Consider the following 26,824-nt stretch of genomic DNA (forward strand, 5'->3'; position numbering starts at 1 on the left):
TCCTTGTGTGCTCCCAGAGAAGTGAAACCTCTCCTGGGGTGATGCAGGCTTGCAGTGGCAGTCGTCTGCAGCGAGCTATTAAAACATGCTTTCCCATTAGTTTTCTTTGTCGCTGTTCTGAATTGTCTTCTCTTCCCTTGCGTGCTGGCTCACTATTTCTCATTAGTTCATGTTTTGTGCAGTTACCTGGGAAATGCAGGAGAGTCAGCAGGAGTTTGATGAGCCTGGCTTCTCTTTTCAGGGGTACGGGACTTTGTAACGATACAGCATGTGAGAGTTGGTTCTTGTCTTCTTGGAGGGGCAAGTTGCACACCTGGGGCTCGCTGCTGGGGCTTTTTGGGACAGGCTGGCTGTTTTGGAGAGAGCGGGAAAGCACAAGGAGCAGAGAGAGGGCTAAATACGCAGATTTCTCGGTACCTGATAGGACTGAAACCAGAGCCATTCTTGCGTTTTGTATCTGCTGTGTATTATGGCACTTTGCACCCTGTCCTGAACAGATGCTCCAGACTTGAACCCCAGCCTATCAAGAAAATGCGAGAAAACAAGAGGCTTTTTGCTTAACTTTAAAAAGCAGAAATGTACAATAAGTTTTTCTGAATACATGCCAGGGGATTTTGTTTGTTGGGAAAGCTTTCAGCTCAGTCTGAGGAGTGCATGTATCTTGGGATGTGTGTCAGAGCAGTGTCACCCCTGCAGAAGGATTCTTTGCCCTTTTCCTTCCAGACAGCGTTTCAGGTAGGAACAGAGTTGTGATCTGGTCCCTTTTTGCTGAAGAGAAAGCCAGCACATAGCAAGATAAAAGTGCTGTCACTGATTAAAACATCACGGTTTCTCTGCTTGTAGCTTGTGTTTTACTGGCAAATACGTCACGCCATTGGTTTCCCTGTACAAATGTGCCTCTTTAAGGGTTGTATTCATACATGGACTTCCCAGCTGCTAGGAAGAACCTCTTGATGGAAGGTGGACTAAGCTGTTTGATGGGTAGCTTCACAGTTGGAGTTCAGGCTGTTGGTGGAGAATGGGCTTTACCTGCTCTCCTCCTTCCATTTTAATTTTCAGGTGAACTGCAGAATCTCATTACCAATGGCAGTGGCAGGGCTTTGAAGATTTCTGGCCTAATTATCTTATTTGCGCTGTGAGTAGCAGCAAAATCCATGTACTGTCAGGGAGACTTAGCTATTGTGCCAGCTGTACAGGGGTGGGAGAAAAAGGCTTCTGAAAGGGCTTGTGCTGAGGGATTGTTTCTGATGGCGCAGGCTGGCTTGGGCTGCATGCATGTTCCCGAGCTGTACAGGTGCTGCAGGATGTCCTGCAAAACCTGGATGGGGTGAATGAGGTGCAAGTGAGAAGTGACCATGTTCTGGACTCCATCCGTGGCTGTGCAAATGCCTTTTTTGGGTAATGCTCATGAAGGTCCAGCTTGCAAGGTTGAGTTCTTTCCTCATCAGGACTGTAAAAGCAGATTAATGATACGGAGAATCTGCCATTTGGCTAAACATCATCTGCTGTCCTTGGGGAAGGTTCAGACCCCTTTTCTGTGTGCGTGACTTCCTAATGGCTTCCCCAGCAGGAAGTTTTAGGCACCTTCACATAATTACCAACAGTCTTACGTATGGAGGGTTTTGGCAAACTGGATTTTCCCCTCTTTTCTATTCATCTCACTTCTAACGGGAGATGCAGAGCAAGACCGTAACCTTGAGAAAGGCAGTGGCAGAAGGAGCTGTGTTGGGGGCAGTGGTCCATGGAGCACATCCAGGGCTTGCAGACTCCCTTAGCATAGCCAGAGGCCATCTCTGGAAGTAACAACTGGACAGGGCACAGCTGGTAGGTTGCAACAGGAGATGGCCAAAGATACCCAGGAAGGAAAGAGGAGGTGTTTGCCGAGGCTGCATGAAGCAGTTTCACTAACTTAAGGAGCAAAACCAAGATGGATATTCCCAAAAGAATGCAGCTGCAGCCCTCGTTTTGGGAGGTGAGGCAGGATCCTGGAGCCACAGAGGTGGGCAGCTCCATCCTCACTTTGGATGTGGACGTGTCTCTTCTGTGTCAAGGTGGGCTGGAGTGAGGTGGCAGTGGGGACGGAGCTGTCTTTTGCCTGGGGGCTTTCCCTCTGACTTGGGTCGAAAATGCTGGGTGCTTCACAGAGGTCCTCCGTGAACATGAGTGCCTAACTGCTGCTGCGGAGATGCATCCCGTTATCCTTCTCTCTATGGAGGGGCTGTTTGGTTGTTGCATAGTGTTGCGTGCTGTGACATATAATTACGAAGGTGGTGGGTCAAATGGAGCAAGTTCAGTGGTGTGTGTGTGCGTGGGCTGCGATAGAACCATGTATTTGCATGTAATTTCTGAGACACTGATAGAGACATATCTCTGTATTGATGCTCGGGTACAAAGAATCTTCTGGTATTTGAGTGAAATGGGTCAAAATATTATTAACTCCAGCTATTGCCATCCTGAAGCTTTAGCAAAATGTTGCCACATCTCTTGTGTAGGCAAGGAGCTTCTGAGGCAGATATGGTCTAAGTAACACTAAACTGCATGTAGCAAGAAGGCAAGGAAAAGGAGTGCAGGAATATTTGATGCCTTGATCATCAGTTGAAGGCAGAGGGATGAGAAAGATCTTTGATGATTAAGATCTTTGATCTTTAAGATGATGAAAAATTCAGAAACACTAGAACGTACTCCATCCTGGCACAGTTCTTTGGGTTTTCTTTGGGTCAGTATCTCTGTGCTGCCCTTTCCTTACGGGAACAGGCACGACCACAGCCAAAATGCATCAAGGGTAATAGCTTGTTTTTCAGATGTTACATGTGACTGGTCACTGAGGAGTCTGTAGAGCTGTTTTCTCTGGCTGCCTATCTTAGCTGTTGTTGTATGCGTTGAGAGTCATCTTCCAAGTTTATGCACGATTGGGGCTGTGTGGAAGGCGATTGATTGGGTCCTGTGGCAAGCTGACCTGGCACAAAAGCTTGGCAAAATGCTGGTCCCCTCTTGCATGACTTGAGGGGTCTGAGTGAACCCTCCCAGTACTGCTTTGTAGGTGAAGCCAGCGAAGGCTATTGCTTACTGCTAATAACGCTTCCTGTGGCTTGCATATCCAGAACGCTGATTGCTGAGTAAAACAAGCGTGCAAAGTCAAGTAATCCTTGCGCATCTTGAGCATTGCTTTCCCTTTCTGTGGTTCCAGATAGCAGCTGGGAGAAAGTTGGTTTGGAAAACAAAGCTGTTAGGAACTGTTTGTTTAGACACAAGGCAAAATGAAAGTGGAAAACATAAGCTGTCTGTTCCCCTCAGCCTCCCACCTTCTTTTTGTTTAAAATGTCCACATGCCATTTACTTTCAATAAAGAAAAGATGTTTCTTATAAGCTGGTGTTTACTAGTAGTGAAATGTGATTTATTAGAGAGCAGAAATCCCTGCTTGTGCCTGTGTTTTCAAACTGGACCAAGAGTTCATAATTTTATAGACCTTTCAAGAATAGATTTCCTAAAGCAAACAGTGAGGAACTGTTAAATTATAGCCATGTAAAACAACAGTGTAACAGTGTGATTGCTCAGTACTAATGGCTTTATTATTCTGTATCAAATAGGAGTGGTTTGGGCTGGTGGGAGATAACATGCCTTTCCTGAGATAGCTTTGGAGCCGATTCAGAGGAGAAGCCAATTTTAGATTCTTGGGCAACTTCTTTTCCTCATAATGAGGGAGATAAGGACTGTATGGGTGTTCTCTTACTCCAGCTTTCTTCCAGGATCATGCAGGGAGGAACAGCTTCCAGAAACCATATATTGCTTTTTCTCTCTACGGTCTGAGAGCCACTGAAGTCTCACGCCGCCCCTCTGATTTAGACAGGGCCTCAGCTTCCCCAACGTTTGCTTGGGGCATCTCCGTGACCTGTTTGCCCTTTAGAGGGAATAGGAGAGCGATGCAGTTCCCCTCCAGAATCACGGGTGGTGGAGGCTGTGTCGATGCCTCTCTCAGCCCTGTCTGAGCTCACGAGCCCTGCAGGACTCCCAGGCAGTCGGAGCGCAGTGTTCAAGCCAGGGCCTTTGGGACAGAGCTGCTGTGGGGGCTGCTGAATTCTTCAGATCCCTGGGCCTGAGCAGAAATGACCTCGGAGTGCCTGGCACTGACATCTCTGGATCCTGTTGAGACCCAGGTTTGTACCCTATCTGCCCGTTTCTTTCCGCAGCTGCTTACATGGAGCTTAAGCGAGTTGAGGTGCCAGATGTCTGGTCTTGCCTCTGTCTTCCACGTGTCTGTCACCTCTGGGTGTTGGTTGTGCTAACCTGGCTGTGAACGAAGCTCTGAAAATAGCGGCTATTTGAGGAGGGTCTGTGCTCCCTTGTGCAGCTCTGCCAGCCATTGCCTGCTTAGCTGTGCCAGGCAGTTTGTCGCTGCAGGTAGTGAGAGGCACAAGAGTACGGGTGGTCTCAGCTGGAGCTCCTGCTTCCTCCGGTCTTGCCGTTAGCATGTGTGTGAGGATGCCTGCCTGGAGCCTGGGTGGGATCTCTAACAGATGCATGCACGGTGCCCTGGCCCTCCTCCAGCTAGAAGTCATTGCAGTGACCTCTGCCGAGACATGTATGTTGAAAGGGACTGATCTCCTGGGTTACTTGGTTTCTTTCTCCTGGTTCTCAACTTTTCCATGATATATTGGACTCATTTCTGGCTGCCTTACACATAGGCATGCAGGAAAACCTTGTACCGGCTTAGTTTGGCTCTTGGAAGAAATTGTCTTTGCAAAGAGAGCTGTGGCTTGTAATGTAATGAAATAGCTTTGCAGTGACATAGTTTCAGTGCTGAAGTATGTCTGTGCTGGCTTTCAGGTTGTTCCTGGGCTAAAAATATGGCCCATTAAGAGTTCTGGAACAGGATGTAACCATATTTTAAAGATACTTTATTCCTTATGTGTGATCACTAAGTGATTTAACTGATACTGCATTTGGAGACCTACTTTGTAAGATCACTTTGTCTGAAGTGGAAGTTGAGAAAAGAATCAAGTGTGTGTGTGTTTCTGATGGTGAGGACATGGTGCTGCCATGGAGGGCTGGGAGCTGGAGGCAGGACTCGGGAGTCTCACTGGTGGCTGGCGCTGGCTGATCGGGGCCGCTGGACCAGCTATTTCCATTTCTGATCTTCCCTGCCCCCAGATGACAAGAGATTCAGAATTGCATTGAAAAGGTTAGCATTAGGAGTTTTGCCACCTACTTCATTTGAAACTAGACGCGCTTGAGACGTGTTGAACAAATGGACAGTGGCCTTTCTTCTCCCTGGGGCCAGCTTTTACATGGATGGGAAGCTACAGATGGGGCCCAAGGCAGAAATGCAAATAGGCAGGGCTGTGATACGAAGCATTTGGCAGCATCGCAGGCTTAAAAGCTCCCTCCCCACGGCTGCTTGATCCTGCTTTCTTGGTTGTGCTGACACAGCTGGTTGTGGGCTGCACTGTTGAACTGTGCGAGTGGAGCTTTGGCCTCCAAACTGTGGGATTAGGGCCTGTGCTGCTGGCACGGTGAAGCTGGCCAAGCCCAGTCCATCCCAGTGCTGCTTGTAAGAAGCCCTCAGAGGTGTACTCGCTTCAGAGTGACTGCTGTGATTACAGCTTTGTGGAGAAGTGTAGTAGTGAGTGCGAACAACTAATTAGTTTTTATAACCCTCTTTTGTTTGCTTTTGAAGACAGGCGTCCTCGGCTTGCTTGCCTGGCTCCCGTTCAGTGTTGTGACAATTGTCAGTGCCGGTGTGTGAAGCTCATGTTACGCGGGGAGAGTTCAGACAGGTTTGGTTTCAGCACAGGTCTTGTCCCCAAGCTGTTCCAGCACTTTCCTGACAGGAGGCAATTGGTGTCAGAACAGGTTTGGCCCCGAGACTGTGAACAAAACAGTTTTGAGGGGCAGATCTCCCACAGTAATGAGTTCAGCGGTGGCTTGACTGTTTTTTGTAGATGAAAAGGTCAGATCTGTTGCCTGGGTTATGTAGAAAGTTTTTGTTCTGGAACAGCCTGCTCCTGATCAGCTCCTGTCTCTGCTGAGCTGCCAGACACTGGTCTAAACGGTGTTTTTCCTACATTTTCCTCATTGGTGAGGGCTGGAGAGTGTACTTGTTAGGTGAGTAGATTCATTTAAGGCTGGGAAGTTTTTGAGTTCTGATCAGCAACTAGGACAAATTTAAAACGCCCCTAGTTTTGAGCCTGCCGTACTTGGAGTTTGGTTTTAATCACAAGTTTTAACAAATCAAGTCTATGGAAAACATTCTCAGTTGAAGCACCCTCTTTTTTTTTCTCAGAAGTCGTTAGCTGTCTTCAAGAAACAATATTTTAATTGAAGCCATGATAAAAGCAGAATGGCAGTGGTTGTTATAAAGCTTAATTTATTAAACAGCCTTGTTTTTAATGCAAAAAAATCTGTAAAGAAAAAAGCGCTGTGCGCCTTAAAACTGTCAAAATAAAACCTACAACTTTGAAGTCTTAAAATACTTTGGGAAATGTTTTTGACTGAATGTTTTTGACTGGTTATATGGAACAGCTGAACTGACTTAACTGGAACAAAATTAGAGGAACAAAGAGGTTTTGTTTCCAGAGTGTATTCTTTGCCATTTGACAGTGCTGTCTGGCTTGCACTCCCTGGAGCAGGTCACTGTCAGCTTTCCCCTTTTGGTTAGACTTTCCACATAACCAGGCCACTGGAACGACTGTACTATGCTTATAAAAGAGCAAAAATCACAGGAAGATTCAGGGGCAAGAGCAGAACTTGAACATCCTGTAACTGTTGTGTTGGTTTTTTTTAAGGAGTCTGAGTCTCATATGGATGGTTCTTCTTCCCCAGTGCCACATGTTAGTGCTGAGTTTAAGGATACCCCAGGCTAGCAGGGCTTTTCCTGGCTGGTGATTGATGTTGCATCCCACACAGTTGGACCTTCTCAACATGGTCTCAAAGTAAGACACTCACCGTCTGTGGAATATGCTCAGAAAGTCTCCCAGTGAACGCTTTGCGTGTACACAGCAGCTTTCATCAGCAAAGTGGTGAGATGGTTTCTGTGCACGTGGCGTATCCTTAGCGTGGTGGCTGGCACACCGTCTCTGGGAGGTGCTCATGTGCTCTGTTCTTCTGTAGCCATCGTTTGGGGCTATTTGCATGAAAACAGGCTCTCTGTAAAGTCTGTCTTCTGTTGGGGAAGGATAGACAGCAGAAGGAGATGAGCAGCTGAGAAGCGGAGCTCTTGTTTCTGTGCAAGTATCCTATAAAGAACAAAAGAGGGTGAGAAGCATGCTCAGAGACGGGATCTGCAAGCAGAAAGGCTCTGGCCTTGTTTTCCATGGAGCAGCATCAGGTCCACGTGAATGTAATTTTTACGCTGTTGTGTGCGGTGGGTCTCATGGGTGAGTCACAGATGCTGCTTTTGTTTTGAACTTCTCTAGGGTTAAGTCCTCTGCTCTGTCTTTGGGAATCTTGCTGCTGACTTCACTACACTAGAATTAGGGCTTTTAGGGTCTGCCGTTGAAATGACATGAGTTACCTCTTCCCAAGTCTCAACTTGCATAGGAGGTAGGATGCAAAATAAGGCAAAAGTTTCCTCATCTGCCCCTGTGGTGTACGCACTGTGGCTAGCTCTGAGGATCCTGGGGGCATATTTCACTGTCTTAAGGACTGCCCTGTGATTTCTTTCCCAGTCCATCGGAGAGAGGTTATTTCTCTTCCCTTGGCACCTGAGGAAGGTGTCAGAGGATGGGACGCCCTACATCCCAGCTAAGACCACTAGCAAAACTGGGTTGTGAACAGCAGCCTCGCTGGAGTCACCTTGAGCTTGTAGCATTGCCAAGCTTGAAGGCCTTTGAGAGAAGGTGGGACCGGAGATAGGGACAGCCCTGTGATGTACTTGAACTGATATGGCAATGGCAAAGAACTCTCAGGAGCTGATTGGCATTCACTGCAGCAGGCAGCTGGGGTGGGTTGAGACCTGGTGGCTCAGAGCTGCCTGTCCCTGAGGTAGAGGGTACTAGCTTGATAACACAGGTAGCAGGAGCAAGTGCGTGTCTCCCTCCTCCATCACTGCCCCTGAGCAAGGCACAAACCTCTGTTCATCAGCCTTCGTGTCCTTTTGACCTACAGGTATTGAGTTAGTTGGAAGCCAGTGCACTGCTTGAGCAGATGCACGCTGAATTTAGCAGCTTGCTTAGAAATAAGTATCAGCAAGATGTCAGAGAGGTTAGGCTCATTACTAGATGTCATTAAGTCTGTGGAATACCCTGTAGAGAATACATTAATATTCTTATTCTGTTGACATATATTAACATATATAATAGTTGTATAATTGTTACTAATAATTATGATAATAATAAGCTGCTTCTCATAGACAATAGTCAAAATGGATATTCAGAAGTCCCCATAGGTACTTTTAAATCACAGTTGATGGACAGGAAGGTGCTGCTGTGTGTACAGTGTGCTGAGAAATGCCAGTTTTCTGCCTGCTTCTGCCTGGGAGTAGTGTGAGCCTGGAGGCCAGATTTCACAGGTACAGTTGAATGTGTTTATCTCTGCTGGGTGGTTCGGTCAGGCAGTTTGGGTCAGGAAGTTCCTATGCTTTTTAGCTGGAAATTACTGTTCCCTACCCTGGCATTTGCTGCCATTCAGCAGAAGCACAGTAATTTGATGTGTGTGTGCTCCTATGCTATTGCAGTGATGCAGAAGTAAAAGGACATTGCTTAAGTCACCTTCAGCCTAAAGTGTCAGTTTGGAGAAGCCCATTCTGCTTTGCCTTGCAGAAGGATCGCTGTCAGTGATAGCCTTATCTGGGGGTGTCCTTTCTTAAAGCACTCTAACTCCAGGCTTTTCAGATCCCTACCTTAGATGAGATCAAGCTCTTGGTTGTGTGTGTTGTGTTTGTCTATATAGTTGCTAGCCTGCTGGGCCAAATCTTGCTGTTAGTTATTACAGAAAACCAGAGGATGCCCAGATTTTTAGATCATTAAAAGAACTAAGACACGTGGAGCTCAAAAGGTTCTGGATTAAAATGTGTTCTCCTGTTTTCTTAAATATAAAAACTGCTAGCAATCACATGGAGACCCACAGCAATTACAGTACAAAGCTTGGCTCAAAGGGTACAGCTCTTCTTAGTTTATTGGAAAATAGTACCCTGTGGCATATCTGAAACCCAGATACAGGGTGACAAACCAGCATGGTTATGGCAGAGAAGTAATATTCGGGATCGTGCAAAGAAAGGTTAGCTTTTCAAGCCAGCTTTTACTGATGCAAATTGTCAACTACTGTGTTGCAATAAGGAGTAGAAATAACTAAATGTGAAATGCTGACTCATAAAGGGGAGTCATCTAAAGTGCTTTGTGTTGCAAGATTTCGTGAAAATGGTTTTGAAATGTTGTGCTGCATTTACCTTGCAGAGAGGCCAGTTCTGCCAGCTGGCAGGTGCTCTCGGCAGTGCATCATCCTGGAGATGTTTGGGGTGGAGCATGTGCGCTAGAACATCCCGTCCGTCTCGCAGGGGTCAAAACAGGATTGTTCCCTGCAGTGCCTTTTTTTAAAAATAAATAAATTTAAAAAAGGCTTTGTTCAGTGCAGGTATAAAAGTCTCCAGCTTGGCTTTCAGTCTGTTTTGTTTGTTTTTTTTTTTTTTTTTAATGGGCAGCAGTTCCAAATTACTACCTTCCCTGGCAGGGGGATGGCTCCCTAAAATACATCTGGCTTCCTGGTCTGTAAGATCAATGTGAGTTGTATTCAGTGAATGTCTCTTTCATTAAACTCATATTACACAATATAAAGGCCATTTTTCTTCCATCCTGGTGTGACCCCATTGCTCTGTGTTGTAGTTACATTGCATCTGGTGGCCAATGTTACAGCTTCTGTGTCCTTTATGAATTGCTTTCTGTTGCTTCCATTGTTACCCTTACCTGGTTTAGGTTTTTTGGGTTTTTTGTTTGTTTGTTGTTGCTGTGTTTTGGTTTTGTTTGGTTGTTTTTTTTAAATAGCCCTCATTAGGGTTGCACGCTCTTTGCAGCAAGCATCTTGGGCTTGATTTTCATTTCGTGTTTGTGAAACATCCAGTGCAGTTTTGCCTTGATCTTCGAGCAAGACCACTGCAAGCAGAATAATGGAGCCTGCAGTCCTGCTAAAGCTTAGAGGTTCTGATTTCCCTGGTTTTTGCCAGGACCCTGCTGGGCAGGGTCCAAAAGGTGAATTCAGACACCACCCGGCTTCTCCAGAACTTTGTTTCCAGCTTCAATCCTTGCATCCTCTTCCCTTAGTCTAATTAAAACCCGCTGTAACAAATGCTGTGAAGCCAGCTGCCATGCTTTGGCAGGTAGCAAACGCAGGGCAGTGAAACCTCCAGCTAATCCATCCATGCTATGAAGTCATAAGAATCTTGTTAATTTTTAAAAAGCCCTTGATGCCCACTAATCCAAATCAATTTTCATTTCTTTCATAAAGTCATGCTTCCATTTAGGCTTCAGCTAAGAATTACAGCTAATTTGTTCGATTTTATAACAGTATAATTGAAAAAGTGATTTTAATGTCCTGGCAACCATATTCCCTTTCTTTGGTTGTTAATGAAAGAATCCATTAAAGTTAAATGATTTGGGCACAGATTCAAGTTGGATCGCCTGAATATTCTAGGGGAGTGTTTCTGACCATCTGCTGCTCTGTCATTGGTGTTTGTGTTGTAAATGGGACTGAGAGAAGGACTTCACAGGACTTGTTCGAACCATTAAGCGTAAAATATCATTTTAATTTTCTGATCTCAGTGTAAATAGTGGAAATACTCGGGAGAGTTGGGACTGTTCTGGTCTGCGGTATCCTGCGCTCATAAATATTGCTGCTGAGCTGTATTTCCACATCCTTTTCAGGGGCTCTCATGGCTATTTGTATTGATTACAGTATATCATTCAGTGGCGTGTTGTAAGTTCCTTTTAATGACAGGCAAGACAACTGGAAGCAGAGCCTGTGAAGGGGAAAGTACACGTGATGGAGAAGTGTTTCTCCCATTGCCTCGAGTCACACTCGTTTCCGTCTGGTTGCAAACGGAGCAGTGCATCCTACTGCAGTGTTGGTGAGCATGAACAGAGACAACTAATAAATTAGAGCAGCTGTTGTCATCGCCTGCCTTCTTTGCATATTGCCATGGTGGGTGATTTAGGGCTGTTGGGCCAAGCTGACGCTTGGAAGCACAGGCCTCATATACCCAAGCAAGGGCAGAGTCAAAGGGCTCTCCCCCTCCTTTCCCTGTAACACGCTCTTCCTCTGTCCTTTGCTGCCGAATTTGCTTGCTGTGCTTGGTGGCACGCGACGCGGCTGACCTGCTGGGAAGCAAAATGGACAATGAACCAGGCCATGAAATCCACTGGGGATGGTGCTGGCTCTCATCAGGTGTGAGCCTGTGCCTCGGAGGTGGATGAGTTTTTGGGTCCTCCCTTAAAGCTGGAAGTGTGTCCATCTTGTTAAGGACAGCCCAAGCAGCCATCCCCGCATTGCAACCTCAGGCTGCTTATCACAGGGTTAATATTTACCCACTCAGCCAGGGTGGCTTTCCATCCCCGTTTCAACAGCCTTGCAATGTGGAAATAAAATTACAGGTGGTGTCTTTCTTTGGAAATTACAAAGCGTGGCCCAAGCTTCTGGAGGCCTCTGAAACGAGGGAGGGGCAGGATATGCTCTGTCAGTTTTGATGCTGCGTTTTGCATATAAAAGTTTGAGTTGCAAAGGCTGAAGAATTGTCTGGTAGAGAGGATGGGATTTATTTGCTGGGAAGTTTGGTTCCTACTTTCAGACCTGCAGTGGGGACACTGTTTCATTCCTCTGTGCATTGACTTTTTCCAAGGTTTGAAATTGGGTGTGGTGCCTTTTTTTTTTTTCTTTTTTTCTTTTGCCCTCTGTAGGGTGGTGAGGAATTGACAGGTGAAATATTCACTGTTGGAGCTGAGCGTTATTCAATTTAATGTGTTTCTATTTGTATCTTTGGAATATACAAAGCCACTAACTGAGGGGAAAAGAGCTACAAAATATACACAGAGTTTTAACTGTAGCCCACAGGTGAAGGACCGTTGTGTATTTTATTTCGTAATATTAGTTTCTAGTTAAGTGACTGTTCTCAAAAGGCATAATACTAAAGCATGTATCATATTGCTTACTTTTAGCTTTCTCAGGCATGGAGAGATGAAAGTATATCCTAAAAATATGCTAAACTTAAATTGTTCAAGTGCAAAAATAGGTAACATTGTAATAGGAGATCTTGTTTCAGACTTTCCTGTGTTGTTTGCAGATCAAACATGTGTATATGATGCATGAAATAAAATCAGGAACTTCTGCTTCGAACAAAAGCAAAATGACTGGGTTTCCTTTCCAACATCAGTGAAAAATGCAGGAAGTAGTTATGTGTTTAAAGGTTGCCTGTGAAATCATGCAAATCTAAGCCAGACATTTTAGCATGATGTAGTACTTTAAAATGGCAAATATCAGGCTTATTCAGCTCAGACCACTGCTCAGCAGCAAAATTACAGTCGCCGCGGCAAATGGGCCTTCTAATGTTAACACCAGCAGATAACAAAAATAGCATTTAATAACTTTCATTAGAGTTAGTGTTTCTAGGGCTTTGGGGCTTTGCTCTTTCAAGTCATTTACATAATTTGCAGGTACAAGCTGCTGTGCCAGACTGTCCATCTGATTCTCTCTCTGATCAGAGCATATTAATGCACTTGTTTGATGGTCTGTTACCAATAATTACCTTGGATTGCATTAGGAGCATTTCCAACATTGCAGCTGGTCTGTATTTTCCACTAAGTGTATTTCAGGGCCCAATTACAGGACTCTGATGTGTTATTGTTCCAGTGCGCTTGTTCAAGCTTGTAATTTTAATATGCCTCTACACTGTAAATTTATGAATGCAAACCCAAGGCTCTGTCCTGAGTTTCCCCTGCATCCTGTGCTTGCAGCAGCTTCTGCAGAGATTGTCTCAGCTGCTCCTCATTGGCTTTTTAAGAAGGCAAAGGTGACGGCTAGAAGATGGAGGCTTCCTCAGAGATGTTTGTAGAGCAAAGCCTGAAGTTCAGTGTGCTGTGTGCTTGGCGTGGAGCAGGTGGGAAAGGGACAGAAACAGCTCAGCCCTCCCTGGGTCGGGCAGCATGGGGGATTGTGAAGAGGTTTGCAGTGATTTTAGTGTTTAAGTCACTTTGGCACTTTAAATAAGCATCCTTCAATGCAAGGGAGGCTGGTGCTGTACACAGGGAAAGCTCTCCCTGTTCTGCACTCAGTAGTGTGAGACACACTGGGGAGAAGACCTGAAAAAGGCCGAGTTTAACAAGTCTAGATTTTGGCCTGCTCTAGACTTCAGTTGCTGTTTCAGAAGCCTTTCTGGGGTCAGAGAGGAGAAAATACAAAGGCTTAACCTTCGTGAAGGAGTCAAGCACTTCACCGTTATGATTGCAATTGACAATTCAACATGATGAATAAATTATTACTGCTATTGATTGTTTCATCTTGCTGGACCATTTGTTTGCAGGGGATACATCAGAATAACACACATCTCGATGAAACGGAACTCAATCCTGAGAGCTGGTTTTGTGTTTATCCCCATCTGGTAGGCATCATCTACAGATACAGATAAGATGCTTGGGCAAACCTGGTGCTTGTACAGAAGCATGAGAGCATTTAGTCCTGCCTAGAAATCAGTTGATACTTTACCAAGTTGGAGTCTCCAGGGTTACATCAACCATGGGTTGGTGGCTGAAATGAGCAGCTGCAGTTGGTTTTAGCATTAGGAGTGTCAGAAGTGTCTTTAAAACTACTTAGATGGAGACCTTTTCAGCTGTTTTATTTCCTTGATGCCTGGTATGTTATGTTTATACACAAAGATATTAATTTACCCAAGGCTTTGGCAGCCTTTGCTTTTATCTAAGTAAGTCTAGTCATTAACCTATTAACCTTAATTACAGCTTTAGATAATATCAAGCTTTTCAGGTGTGGCCTGTAAACAGTGATGTGGCAGTGCATGTGTTTTAGAGAATGATTCTTTCATGCCATCCCTTCTGCTCTCGTTTTTAACTGGGGGTTTGAACAGAACAAAGAAAAGAGGCTCTTGTCCAGCATCATTCTTCAGGGAGAGTTGAATTTGGAGCATGCTACAATAAATCAATAAATTATGATTAATTTAACTTTTAAATGGAAGGGCTTTGTATATATATAAAAATATAATAATGGACCACCATGAAATGAATGGGTTGGATCGATGTCCCAAAGCCACAAAGCCTCATAAAGATTTGTTAGATGCAAAGATCTTTATAATTAAATGAAGCAGAGCTGTAGGAAGAGGGTGTTTTTGTGTTGGCAGCATAGTCCCTCGACTGGTCTTGTAGCAGTAATGGGGCTCCCTTTTGACTTTTCCAGGGATGCAGCGCTCACCTGCTTGGACAGACGCAGTTGGGAGGGCTCAAGTACGTTTGCTCCATGTGATGCTTTGCTCAGAAGGGTGTCTGGACCATGACACTCCTAAAGCTTTAGAGCAATGCATATCACTCTGTGAGAGCGTATTACAAAGTATTTCCATCTAAAATGCAGTTCTGGAGCTGTCTGTAGCTGTTGAGACTGGCCTAGGCTATGGGATGGCCCAGCCTGTGCGCAGCAGTCCGCTCCAGGGCATTTCCACTGGACTGTGTGTGGATGGAGCAGAGCTTGCCCTGCCAGTGCTCGTCCTGGGTCCTGATGTGTACCGGGACACGAGGGGCCCTACTGCGCTCCCAAGCCCAAGCTGGGGACTGACCATGATGCTGTGCACTCCTTTCCTGCGGCGAGGGGATCACTCCCGGCATGGCATCGTACCCTACCCCTTGATGCAGGGACGATGTGACTGTCTCGGAGTGCATTTTCCTGCTGCACGCAGTGCTGGACCGGCACCCAGCTGCTCATGAAAGGCTGGGATCTGCGTAGTGACAGGGGATGATCTGAGAGTCCCTTGCTGCCAGCTGGGTAAATATTCCTGCAGCAGTGGGAGACACTGCATTATTAAATAAACCATCTAGCTTGCTTATATGCAGAATTAGCATAAGGTCTGCTTCCCACTGGCGAGCGCTGCTCAGTACTGGAACCGCTCTGCTATGTGTGGATATCAAGTGTTAATAAAATGGTCTTTCCAGCAGCCCTGGAGATAGTTTTAGGAGCCTTCTATTTCAGAGAGACTAAATGGAGGCTGAAGGTGTAACTTTCTTATTCTTAGCTTGTTCGTGTTGCCATTACAAGGTGGAAAGTTCCAGTAACATCTGGTAACTGGGAAGGGAATGTAGGGATCTTGACCCCTCCATCTCACAGGCCTCGTTATGATTGAGTGGAGGAATGTTTTCTGTTTTATTGTGCCATGGGGAGGCTGAAGACCTGATGCACAAGGGTGCAGCTCTTCTTTCAGCCTGCTGTTCTGTAGAAATCATGGCAGTCAGGTGCTCCGACCCCAGAGCTCCTCTGGTTCTGCTTTCAGTGCTGATGTTGCTGAGCACCCAGAATGCAGGCTTTGTCAGAGACCTCCATCCAGATTTCTTTCTGGGTCACCACTTGCCAAGTGCAGTTGCCCTAAAAACAGGCTGAAACCAAGCTATTGACTTTTAATTGTCAATGCATAAAGTTTCCAAGAAGAAAGAGGGCTTTGTGGTGATTTAATGGGGACACACTGAAGTATAGTCGCTCTTTGAATTAGACAATGAGAATGTAAAGATTTTCTATGGCTCTAAGAGTGTCTGAAGAGCATCAGCAGAAGGTTACATTGAGCAGAACAATGGCACAGTAGTTGGCTTGCTGAGAGGTAGGAAAACCCTTTGGAAGTAGTAACTCAAGTTTTTCTTCAGTGCTGTTCACTCCCTATTAAATGAGATTAATTGTGCTGTTGAGTTCCACGAGTTCAGCATCCAAAATAAATACATAAATTAAGACAGGCGACAGTGCAGAGGCTCAACTGCAGTTTGAATTCCTGCCACCTCCTGTGGGATGTGGAGGGGAGAAAGAAGCCCTTTCCTCTTACCGCCTGATATCCCGCAGAACACACACGATGACCGAGCGTTCTGCTTGCCTCATCTGAGCCGCCTTCCTTGCTCCCGGGAAGGTTTTCTTTGGCTGGGGCTCTGCAAGGTGCACAAGCCAGTTCCAAAGTGCCAGATGTGTGTGGAATAGGAAACGCGCTGGCCAGGCTCCAGGCTGTGGGACCTGCAGCACAACAGCGGCTCCCCAGGAAAATCTCCAGCTGCCAAGAACTAGAAGTGATGTCAGCTCTGGAAGTGTGTCAGATTAGAAACCCTTGTACTTTGCTCTCTGTGAAGTATTAATCTCCCAAGGCCTGGGCTGTAACAGGTCCTGTCTGGCTCAGTGCAACTTTATTTCTTTCGGGCTGGAAGTGTTTAAGGGTTTTTGCGTAAGGGCACTGGAAGCTGTCGGTGGTTTAGCTGCTTTGAATTGGGTCCTGTCCTTGGGTTGATCCTGGGGCCTCACTCAGCTGTGCTAAAGATGGGCCTCCCCTGCCTTCAAGTGAAGGTCTAAGCCTTGTAATTGCTGGGCTGGGTGTTTGTAGGAATGGGCTGGGGTTTGTAGGAATGATTGTGCCTCGGGATCTCGTATGTGCCTAAATCTCTCTGTCTCCCCCGAGCTGAATCAGCTTGTCGAAGAGAAGATACTGCATCTCCCTCAAATGCTACCTTTCTGTCTGCCTTTAGGACAGCCCCTTTGGGTGGTGACTTGGTTGGTGACAAGGTTGTGGCCGTGATGGGGAGCTGTTGGGGCTCCCCACGACAGCCGGAGAAGAGCCTGAGCTGTGCTGTGTAGCTGGGGTGGGTTTATCTGCTGAGTTTATGGTAGTGCTGCATTTGGAGCTGGGACATACGCGTTCGTCTGAACCGGCGTGGCAGAGCTGTGTGTCCACGTGGTGATGTGCCATTCGGGAGCTGGCAGTGAGCTTACTCATGGACCTTACTCAGGGGTTGTGGATCAACTGATTCTAGCTGTGCTAGGTGCTGTACAAAAGAAAAAAGGAAGCACAGATACGCCAGTGCACAGAAATGCATCCTTTTGGTTTATGCCTCTATGTTTTGTTTTTAAAGTAATTACTAAAACACAACTCATCCTCCTCCGAACAAAGCCATTTGTCTCCTGTTGAACAGTAACCTTTTATTTGCTTGTGCTGTGTAACAGAGCTCAAGGACATGTTTACTGCTGATAGCCAAAATTTCACCAGAACAAGCATCTCCCTTGTCTAGCTCTTTCCTCCTCGATTTAAGTGGTTAAATCCCAGGGAAGGGAAATAACCCTGTGTACAAGGAGACAAGCGGGGTTTTGTGCTGTTCTCAGCCGTGGAGTGCAAGTTCCCAACACATCTATGGGCTTGGAGTATTGCGGGTCTTGGATGTGGAAACTCTGCTCTGAGGGCCTTGCCTCTGACCAAGTAATTGCGTTGTCAGGAATCTGTCAAACCTCGCTGTGTTGCTAGCTCACACTTCACCTGGTCACCTGTAGTTTTGAAATTGCAAACCCAAGTGAATTCATTTTTTCCCCTTTGCTCAGTGGTAAGTTGCGCTATTCCTGCCTCCATCTGATGTCAGGGAGAGGAGATGATAGGAGTGGTTTTGGCTGTACGTCGAGATACGCGATTTGGGAAGGGAGACGTTGGCTGGTTTAAAGTGGATTTTCAGGTACCCGCTTTGGATCTGGAATCAAGTGGGCTGCTGGCAGGGGCTGTGCTCCCATGGAGGGCAGAGGACAGCTTTGTGCCTTGAAGATTTTACAATCTTTGTTCATCCAAAACGCCCTGGTTTTTATGCCACTCAGCAGGAGACTTTTTAATTTACTTCACTGGGCCTGGACACTGGAGGTGGATGGCTGATGGATGTGAGGAAATAGATGGGAGAAAAAGAACATTTTTCTCCTGGGCTGTTTTTGTGCATAATGTAGCCTAGGGCTTAGCAACACAGGAGAGGGTAAGATACTGCTGCAGAGCCTGGGTCAGAAAATATAATTTTCATGGGAATTAAATGCTTTTAACTTGCTGCATCAAAGACCCTCCATTTCAAGGCATGCTCTACATTTGAATACATCTGCATTCCCCCAGAACTCTATGTATAGGAATCCACATCTATGTGGTATGTATCTATCTGTAAGTGTGTATTTGCTCATACATTTATAATCTCAAAGCTGCTATGGTCCGCCTTGGAATAGCTCAGCAGTTTGCTGGGCTTAGTGGAGTTTAGTATGAACTCTGCTGGTTACCTGGGACTGGACTGGCCCAGACTACACTGTTCCTCTCTCCTTGCAACCCACCACTCTGCTTTTGGCCCCTTTTCCCTCAGAGAAGTATTTTGAGATGTTCTCAGTTGTGTTGGGTTGCTTCTGGGTAGTTGGTAGACAGGTGGGTTTGTGTGCTGTGATGTAAAAGCCTGCTTTGAATGTACGTGTGATGTTGCACACTGTAGGGCAACGCTGTACAGGGCTCCCTGGCCTCAATTTAGAGATCTGTGAGCTGAAAGCTTCCAGTTCTGCTGGGCTTTGATGCTTGAAGATACATCCAGGAGAAGCCAAAGGCAAAAAGCTCTCCAGCTCCAAAGCGCAGATCTGTAGGTGAGACACCTGCCTTGAACTGATATGTGGAAAAACCTTCTGGCTTCTGACTCAGAAACCCACCTCCGTGTGATTATCGATGTCTGTTGGAGTAGCTGTATTTGCTGCGTGAGGCAAGCGGCTGTTCTGGGTAGTCTTCACTACATCCATTACAGCATGACCTCCGGCAGGTAGGAGGGTGAAGGTGAGCAGGAGGCTGCGCGAGTGCGTGGCTGTGTGTTTAAAAAGGGTCGTATCCATTTCTGTCACTACACGGTGAAGAATGGAGGTTGGAAATAGTCGGCGGCTTCTGTAAGCACTTAACATTCCTGATTTCATTTGTCTTTGATCTCACTTGGAGTAATTTTACTCTCTTCTGATCCTTTCCCTTGAAGGGGCTTTTATCTCATTGTCAGGCTTGCTAATTTAGCGCGGTGTTTTGAACCAGACCTCCTCCTACGTTTCCAGAGCCTGGAAGGTATTTTTTTCTTAATCAGGGAGTGTTTATACAGTTCTTTGAACATCTTAGGACAAGAGTCATAGTGGGCCTTTTTGCAATGCCAAGCGCAGGTCCTGGGCTCTGGCTGCTCCAATCTCTGCAGGTGTAAAGGGCCTGTCCCCCCAAATTTGCAGTATTTTGGGCCTAAAGGGGGAGGAAAGAGGGCTGGATGATTCAGGGCAGGTCTCTGCTTACCTACTAGAGCAGCCTGGTGTCAGTTGAGGAGTTCATTTGCCCAGCTGGAAGCCTCCCCAGGCTGTGTTAAGTGACAGACAGCGATGGGTTCTCACATGTGTTTGGCCTTGTCATGGTCTTCTGCCAGGTGCTCAGTTTGAGCCCTGAGGGTTGTGAGTACATGTGGGTTTTTATTTGGCTTTTTGGTCTAGAAACATTTTTGATGCTCCTGAAATAAAGGGCAGTGGTTTGAGCACGGTCATGAGCTCTCACCGTCACGTGGAGCCTGCATTGCTTGGCGATGCAGTAGACACTTGCAAGTAGAAACATACTGATACCTTGGAGGTTGGTTGCTTGTGAATGGTTTCTGCTGTTACTGGGTAGATTATGCGGTTGGAACAGGTTTCCAGGAAAGGAGTGACTATTGCTCTTTAAAGATGTGCAGTCATGTGTTTATTGGTGTGAAGGCACGAAAGAAGGCAACCTCCTCCTGTCAAAATCCAGCGAGATGGTATTGTCATGACCAGCTCAGCAAGCACACCAAATATTGATGATAGAAACAGACCACTCCGGTTGCTCGTGGAGGAGGATCCTGCGCTCCTGGTGTTAGTGTGTTCCTCGGTGAGCATGCTTCTGGGTTGTGGCCTGTGAAGTCCAGTTTCAAATGCATTTCCTTCCAATGGTCGTTTTTCCTCTCGTGGTATACCAGAGAGAGACCTGAGCCAGGCTGTCAGGCTTGGCATGTGTGAGCTCTGCAGTAGAATCATAGAATCGTTGAGGTTGGAAAAGACCTTTAAGATCATCCAGTCCAATTCATTAACCTAACACTACCAAGTCCACCACTAAACAAATTTAAGGGTAGAGTAAGAATTTCATGTTTCCTGGCTTGGTGGCTGGATTATTTATAATGAAAGTAAAAACTAGTAATCATTAAGGTTGGAAAGGATCTCTAAGATCATCAGTCCAACCATCAACCCAACACCCCCATGCCCACTAAACCATGTCCCAGAGTGCCACGTCTGCCCATTTTTTGAATACTTCCAGGGATGGTGTGTTCATTCCAGCACTGAGTTTTGTAACTGGCCGTTTTTTCTCTAACATACCAACCAGAAGCTTGAATCCACGTAGGTTATGACTTTGGGGAAAAGAGCTGGGTGATATTTAGGGGTATAGCAACATGATCACATGTTTTTAAAAAGCAAATACTACTTCTGCTGTGGTGCAAAGTATGGAGCTGTCTGTACTTACTCTGCTGCAAGCAGGTTGAGTTAATTTTTAAGGGATTGAAGTTTGAGAGGCTGATAATCGCTTCTTCCCGACCTGTGCTGGCGTGGGAAGCTGCACTGCAGATCTCTGCTCTATTCCTGGCTGCCTGAGCCAGCCAGCTGTCCCCTTGCGCTTCACCTTTTGAAGAGGAGGAATATTTTCAGCAAAATGCCATTTAAATTGCTGTCTGAAGAAAAGAGAAAATAGGACAGAGATATGGGCTGTTTCCCTGGGTGATGAACAGGAGCGCCTGGCATGGAGCAGGAGCCCGTGGAGAGCCTGGAGGCAGGAGGCCTGCCCGTGTGCGCGGTGGCAGGGGGCATGTGGGGTGCCTGGCATGCAGAGCCAGCTGATTCCCCATTGCTGTGCCCACCCAGCCCTGCTGCGGTACGGGAGGGTCAGTGTTGAAGGAGGGTAAGAGTAGGCACAGGCAGCGTTGGTGCCCGTCATGCTGGTGCTGCAGAAGAGTTGTCCAAGGCATGTTGATGTGTCGCTGCCGGCAGTGACGTGTAAAGGAGGAGTCGAGGGGAAGGATGCAAAGAGAAAGCCCGAGCCATTGGTTGAGGGTCGTGACCTGCGTTAATTCCTTGTCTCCTCAGTTCTACTTGTGCTTCTAAAGACAAAAAATTTAAGGAAAGGCAGAGGATTAAGACTTTAGCCAACAAAGTTTCAACATCTTTTGAACTAAGCTTTGCATCACATGCCTCAGCCTTTGCCTTAGCAGCCCTACCTCCCTGGAGGTGGTGTATACACACAGGCTACGCCCCGTGTGACGTGCTGCCAGGAGCAGCTGCTCCGAGGAGATCCCTTCAGGGAAGTGTCTGGATTGCTGCTCCTCCATGGATGGGGGCTCTCACGACAGTGTTGAGGCTCCGAGTGTGCCTCCTGTCCTTGGCTCAGCTGAGTTTTCCACAGCCGCAGACTGTTAACCCTCTCCTGTGTTCGGCCATGTCACCTTCTGCACATGTGTTTGCCGGTAACTTGCTCTCTGCTTTTTTCTCCCTATTTCATACAGTTTTTTCATACCAGCTGTCTTGGATGGAAGGCTTCCAGTGGAAGTGTTTTTCCAGAGCATTTGGGGCAGCCTTTCAGCTTCCTGTTCGTCTACTTCTAGTGAATGAGTTTTGTAGTTTGCTGTGATCCTCAAAGGACTAATCTTCCCCAGGAGACATGAACGGGCAGAATTGCCCTTATGGGAGGGCGTTTGGTGACAGTCCCTGAGTAGTGGCATTCCTCAGTTTGTTCCTTGGCCTGAGGGGGCCGGGCAGCAAGGAACCTGCCAGGGCTGTGCTGGCTGACAAATCCAGAAATTACATTGCAGTGTGTGCACGTTGGGAGCTCGATGATGTCTGCTGCTTCTCCCTGTGCCTTCTTCCCGCAGAGTGAGAGTTAGCAGCACAGTGGAAGCATCCGTGCAGGAAAACCCGAAATCCAGGGACTTGCAGGCAACTCTGTGTTGGCAGTAGCTGCCCCTTTGTCATGGAGTACAGCGCCTGGCTGTTGTGCTGGCTGCGTAGCATGGTGTGAAATGGGCCTCTCTGCATCCTGCCCGGTTTTGGCTTTGGGGCTGGGAAATTGTCCATCTAAAATGTCCTAGTGAAGGTGACAGTGCTCGGGATGGGGTCTGTTCTGTGCTGTAACGATGGCAATCCCCAGGCAGCAGACGGGTAGGATTCTTGTGTAGCCTTCTCATCACTGAAGGGACGTAGCTGGCCAACATCAAGTTCTCGGCGGTCATTCTGCAAACCAGCAGTGACGGCAAACCTGACGAGTTCCCATCCCCACAGGCTTGGGTGGGCACCGAATCAGCCCTGTGCATGGGCAGGGTCAGGCCCTTCCTTTCAGGGGCACCTGCAGTTTCCAGCACACGCCTTGAGATAATTCCATCTCCCTGCACGTGTAATTTTGCGTGTCATTGCCCCTAATTGCATGCTTAATGCACACACTTTTAAAATGCAGCCCTTCTATCAGCAGTAGGTAGTAGCAGGTTTAATAGGGTGTTTGAATTCCTATAAAATTAATCTGTAGCCTTCTGCGATAGGAGACGGGCAGGGAGCCATGTGGTTCATATCCAGTGTTGATAAACTTGTTATAGAGGCAGGAAACATTTCTGATTGGAGCAGTGACAAAATAATTTGGAGCGGAGCCATAAAAAGAGTGGATGGTGATGGTTTGAGCACAGCAGAGATTGAAATTGCTGGTGTGTGGAAGCTGCGCTGCCAGCTAACATTGACTTAGTGTCTCTGGAGAACTCTAACGGCAAATGCATTTTATTAATGGAAATATTCTTTTAGGAAATGCTGAGCCTTGTTTCAGAGGTGGAGCTCTCCTACAAGTATGTGGGTTTGGAAATCGGCCAGACCAAGACCTGTTCAGCTTAGCTCGCTGCTGGTCACTGCTCTGGCCCCTGGCTGCAGCAGGCAGGTTGCCTAAGGGCATGTTCTGGGTAAGACATGATGTGACTGTCTATTTGCAGCTGGAATATTCTTTCTCTTCTAGTGGGGAAAATGCACCCATCCATTCTCACTCTGGATTCAGCTATATGGGATAAAACTCTCAGAGACAGCAGGTCACATTTTTAGCCATTCTTTTGTTGGCTTTCCTTTTGAAATGACTCTCCCAGTACATGAATGTTAGCAGCACACGCTGCCTTTCTGGGTTCTCAGCTGGGCTCCAGCTCTTACTGCCAGTTCCCCCTGAGGGTGTTGTAACACATCCTGCATCTCCTCTGAAGGAGTTTGCTGCTTTGCTGACTGGATCTTGGGGCCTTGGCCTGGCCTTGTGGCTGCTTGTGCCCCTGTAGTGCTGTGCTTACTTCCTTGCCTGGGATTTCTGACCATGACTGTGCTCCACCATCGCTCACTGCAGCGAGTGGGACTTGCAGAGAGCACTGCTCCAACCAAGTTGTGATCGCTGGCGTTGGGGTACCGAGCCGGGCTTGAACATCTTTGCTTGTGCTTAGCTGTCTTCTGGGGGTTGGTCAGCCTCAAAGGAAGCTCTGGTATGCAGGCAGGCGAGGAGGAGCCCTCACTTCTCACGGGCAGCTGTGGCAGGCAGAGGAGAGGTATGGGGCCCTTGCTGCATCTTATGTGCCCGCTGTTGCTGTCTCTTCACCTTCTTCCAGTTGTTCTTCTCTGCTTTAATCCAGCATGGAAAAAGCAAGATAGAAGGGGTGGCTGCTGGGCACCGTTGGGGGTGGCAGAGATGGTGCAGGTTGTGCCTGCAGCACCGAGGATGCGTGATGGAGAATGTAGAGCACAAGTGTATTGGGAGGTGCTGGTCACTTAACAAGGCTGAATTTCACCTGTTATCTCCAACCACATTCATGGAGAGCCACGCTTCCTTTGCTGTGTAGAACTGGGATGTGATTAACCAAGGAAAGCAACCCCCACTGCAACGCTGTCTTTTCTTTGCAGGGAGGCTGTTGGAAGGGGATTCTCTGGAGCTGAGCTGTAGTGCTGGTCCTGCAAAGGTGATACTGGAGCCAAACCAAGTCGTGGTTTTGGACTGTAACCTTGCCCCTGCTGAGCAGGTGATCAATATCACGTGGAAGAAGAATGGGTTTCCATTAGTGGAGCAGGAACATCTCCACGTGCTTCCGAATGGATCGCTCTTCATCTCATCCCAGGCTGTGGCAAAGGACAGTAAATATCCTGAGAGGGCTGGCGCTGAGGGTAATTACTCCTGCGTGTCTCACAGCTCCCTAGGGGCTGTCACCAGTCAAACGGCTGCAGTCAGATTTTCAAGTAAGTGTTGGGGTTTTTCGGTTGATTTTCTTTTCCTTTTTTTTTTTTTTTCCCCTCCCTCCTCCTGGTGTTTATACAAACCATCTGCCTCCCAGAGAGTTTGCGATACAGTGTCTGTGAAGCGAAATTCTATTAATGATGTCTGGGTGGGTTTTGGGACAGTCCACAAATAAGCAGTGGTGTCTTTCTGTTATCCCACTGTTAACATCCTGTGTAACTCTCCCAGGTAAGTGCCATCAGCCATGAATTAAAAACAGGACCCTCATCACTCTCCAAAAGACTGCTTGTTTTTGCAGAGAACTTGACACTTCACAGCCCTGAGTGCTGCACTCTCTGCCTGGGGAGGTGGCTGTGGAAGTCTGGCTATGACAGCTCTGGCTCTCCTGGCCATGGCTATAATGGACTTGTTGCCCCAGTGACGTAGATAAGGAGCACTGCCCTAAATCTGGGAGCACTGGCTGAAGCTAAGGGGCCAGGTGATGGGGAAGTTGATGGGGAAAGCACCCGTTGCCTTTCCTCTGCATGAGTCACCTCTGGATGTGTGCAGGAATGCACCCGCGTTACTTGCGTGGGGACAGCTGGAAGGACTGGCTGTGTTTGGGACGGGGCCGCTTGCATCGGTGTGCTGTGCGCTCCCAGCTCGACTGCGCTGAGCTCTTTATCCCATCCACGCCAGAGAGGTGGCAGTGGGAGGCCTGCAGCTCTGTCCAGATCAGGATCTGCCCAGAATGAAGAGTGTGGATACACCGATAAAAAGGGTTAATCGCTGAGAGACAGTCAGGTGGACGTGGGTGGTCACTTGAGGGGCAAAAAGCACTGGAAACAAGCCAGGCTGTACTCAGGTGGTCCAAGTTCCCCTTTGTCCTTGCTCTCAGTAGCTGGCTTAGATTTTAACAGGCTTCTAGGAGCACCTACTGCTCTCCCCATTTGGAATGTCTGGTGAGTTTGATGGCTTTAGTGTGTCTGAATAAGGCCTTATGAAAATGATAAAGACTGTGAACGTAGCTGGGAACTGATGCACCAAGGGAGGCCTTGGGATCTTTCATCTTCTGCGCTGTGAGGTCCTGACAGACAGGATGTCAGACGTCTCCCCTTCTGATGGCTTTTGTTTGGGAAAGCTTAGCTCTGCCTTTAGCACAGTGAGTAGCGGAAGAGCAGGAGCTTAATTTTGGCAAAACTTATCTGATGAGAGCCCAGGCTGGTGACTATAGTGAGCAGGAGTGTTGAGGTTCTCTGTGTGCTTGGTGGAGCCAAGGGAGGTGCCAGGATCGCAGCAGGGACAGACGCACAGAATGTCAGTTCCCAAACATGCTCTCTTAAGGCATAGGGTTCCTGATTTCAGGTGTGGGAGGAAAGCAGGTAAGCCAAAACAATTATACAATGATTCAGTGCCAGTGAGCACGTCCCAGCATGGAAGGATATGTCCAGCACCCTGCTTTTCAACTGCATTATGCAGCAGGAGAGAGCAGTGTGCTCGGGGCTTCCGGAATAAGGAAATCTTTGTGCATCAGCATGGTCTGAAATGCTTATAATGAGATCTTCCCCTCCCACAGAGACCAAACTAGACCATGGCATTGGACTTGTGCTCCCAGGCAGCCTTCTACCATCATCTCTTTCTGTGTCTGACAAACCTTGCCAGGCTCCCATGGCTGGGCAGGACAGCTCCTGGCCCCACCACTGCCTCTCCTCTCTAATGCAGGTTACTGGGCTGTTCTTGTCCTTGAATTTCTAATGGTGCATTTGAGTGGTGTTGGCAGTGGCAGAACTGCAGAAAGGGAGAGTTTGAACAGAAACGGGCAGGCAGGGCAGGGTAACCTTCTCTGACATCTTTTTGCTAATCTGAAGGATCCCCTCCTGCAGTCCCAGTTCTTGGTGCTGGGCCTGAAGAGCTAGGCCCAGTGCAGATCAGGAGTCGATCAAATACTTTTCCAGCCTGCCCTGCTGTGACAGAGTGGTCTGGTCTTGTAAGAACTTTGAAAAGCTCCTTTTGTAAGGAACTGAGAGCAAGTTCAACTGGCAAGCTGCAGGGAAGAGGTCATAGCCCTGAGCAGGAAGGATGACAGCTGTAGGTCTCACACACTGGATTTGGCTGTGCACATCAGGTCAGCCACCTCCAGGTCACCGTGGGTCTCTTCTGGGTTCCCTGGTGAATGGTCAGCGCAGTTTGGGAAGGAGCGTGGAGGGGACTTGGGGAGTTCCGTGCTGAGCAAGGAGTGGTGAGAGGAGGGTAGAGCCAAGCAGCTGCAGCTCCCTCGGTAGCTGGTGAATGCAGTAGGTGCCACTGGGTTTGCTCAGATGTTCCCACAGGCGGAATTTACCCATCTCAGCGTGGTGCAAATCTTGAAACTCCAGACAGTGAAGAGCAGCGCGGAGGCTGGGGCAGGCGGCTGTCTACACGACAAAGAGTCTGCGGCTCCACTTGGTGTCAGGACTGTCTTGTGAGGTGAATATCTCTTTATAATGGAAGAGATGAAAGAAAGGGCTCTTCAGGCTGTTTTTCCTTTCGGTCTCTGAGAAGGACACTCCAAGATCTGAACCACTGAATCTTTGCGCAGCATTCAAGAATAAAATTCCTTTGTA

The 26,824-nt window shown here is 47.4% G+C and overlaps 1 protein-coding gene across 1 annotated transcript in view; it reads left to right on the forward strand.

The window, feature by feature from the left end:
- The window catches only part of IGDCC4 (immunoglobulin superfamily DCC subclass member 4), a 96,450-nt gene that overhangs the window by 11,313 nt on the left and 58,313 nt on the right, over positions 1-26,824 (forward strand). Inside the window, 1 exon segment of the mRNA XM_075714514.1 lies at positions 23,915-24,244. Coding sequence (XP_075570629.1) covers positions 23,915-24,244 — 330 coding nt within the window.

The sequence above is a fragment of the Pelecanus crispus genome, chromosome 7 (assembly GCF_030463565.1).
Source record: "Pelecanus crispus isolate bPelCri1 chromosome 7, bPelCri1.pri, whole genome shotgun sequence".
Taxonomy (NCBI): Eukaryota; Metazoa; Chordata; class Aves; order Pelecaniformes; family Pelecanidae; genus Pelecanus; species Pelecanus crispus.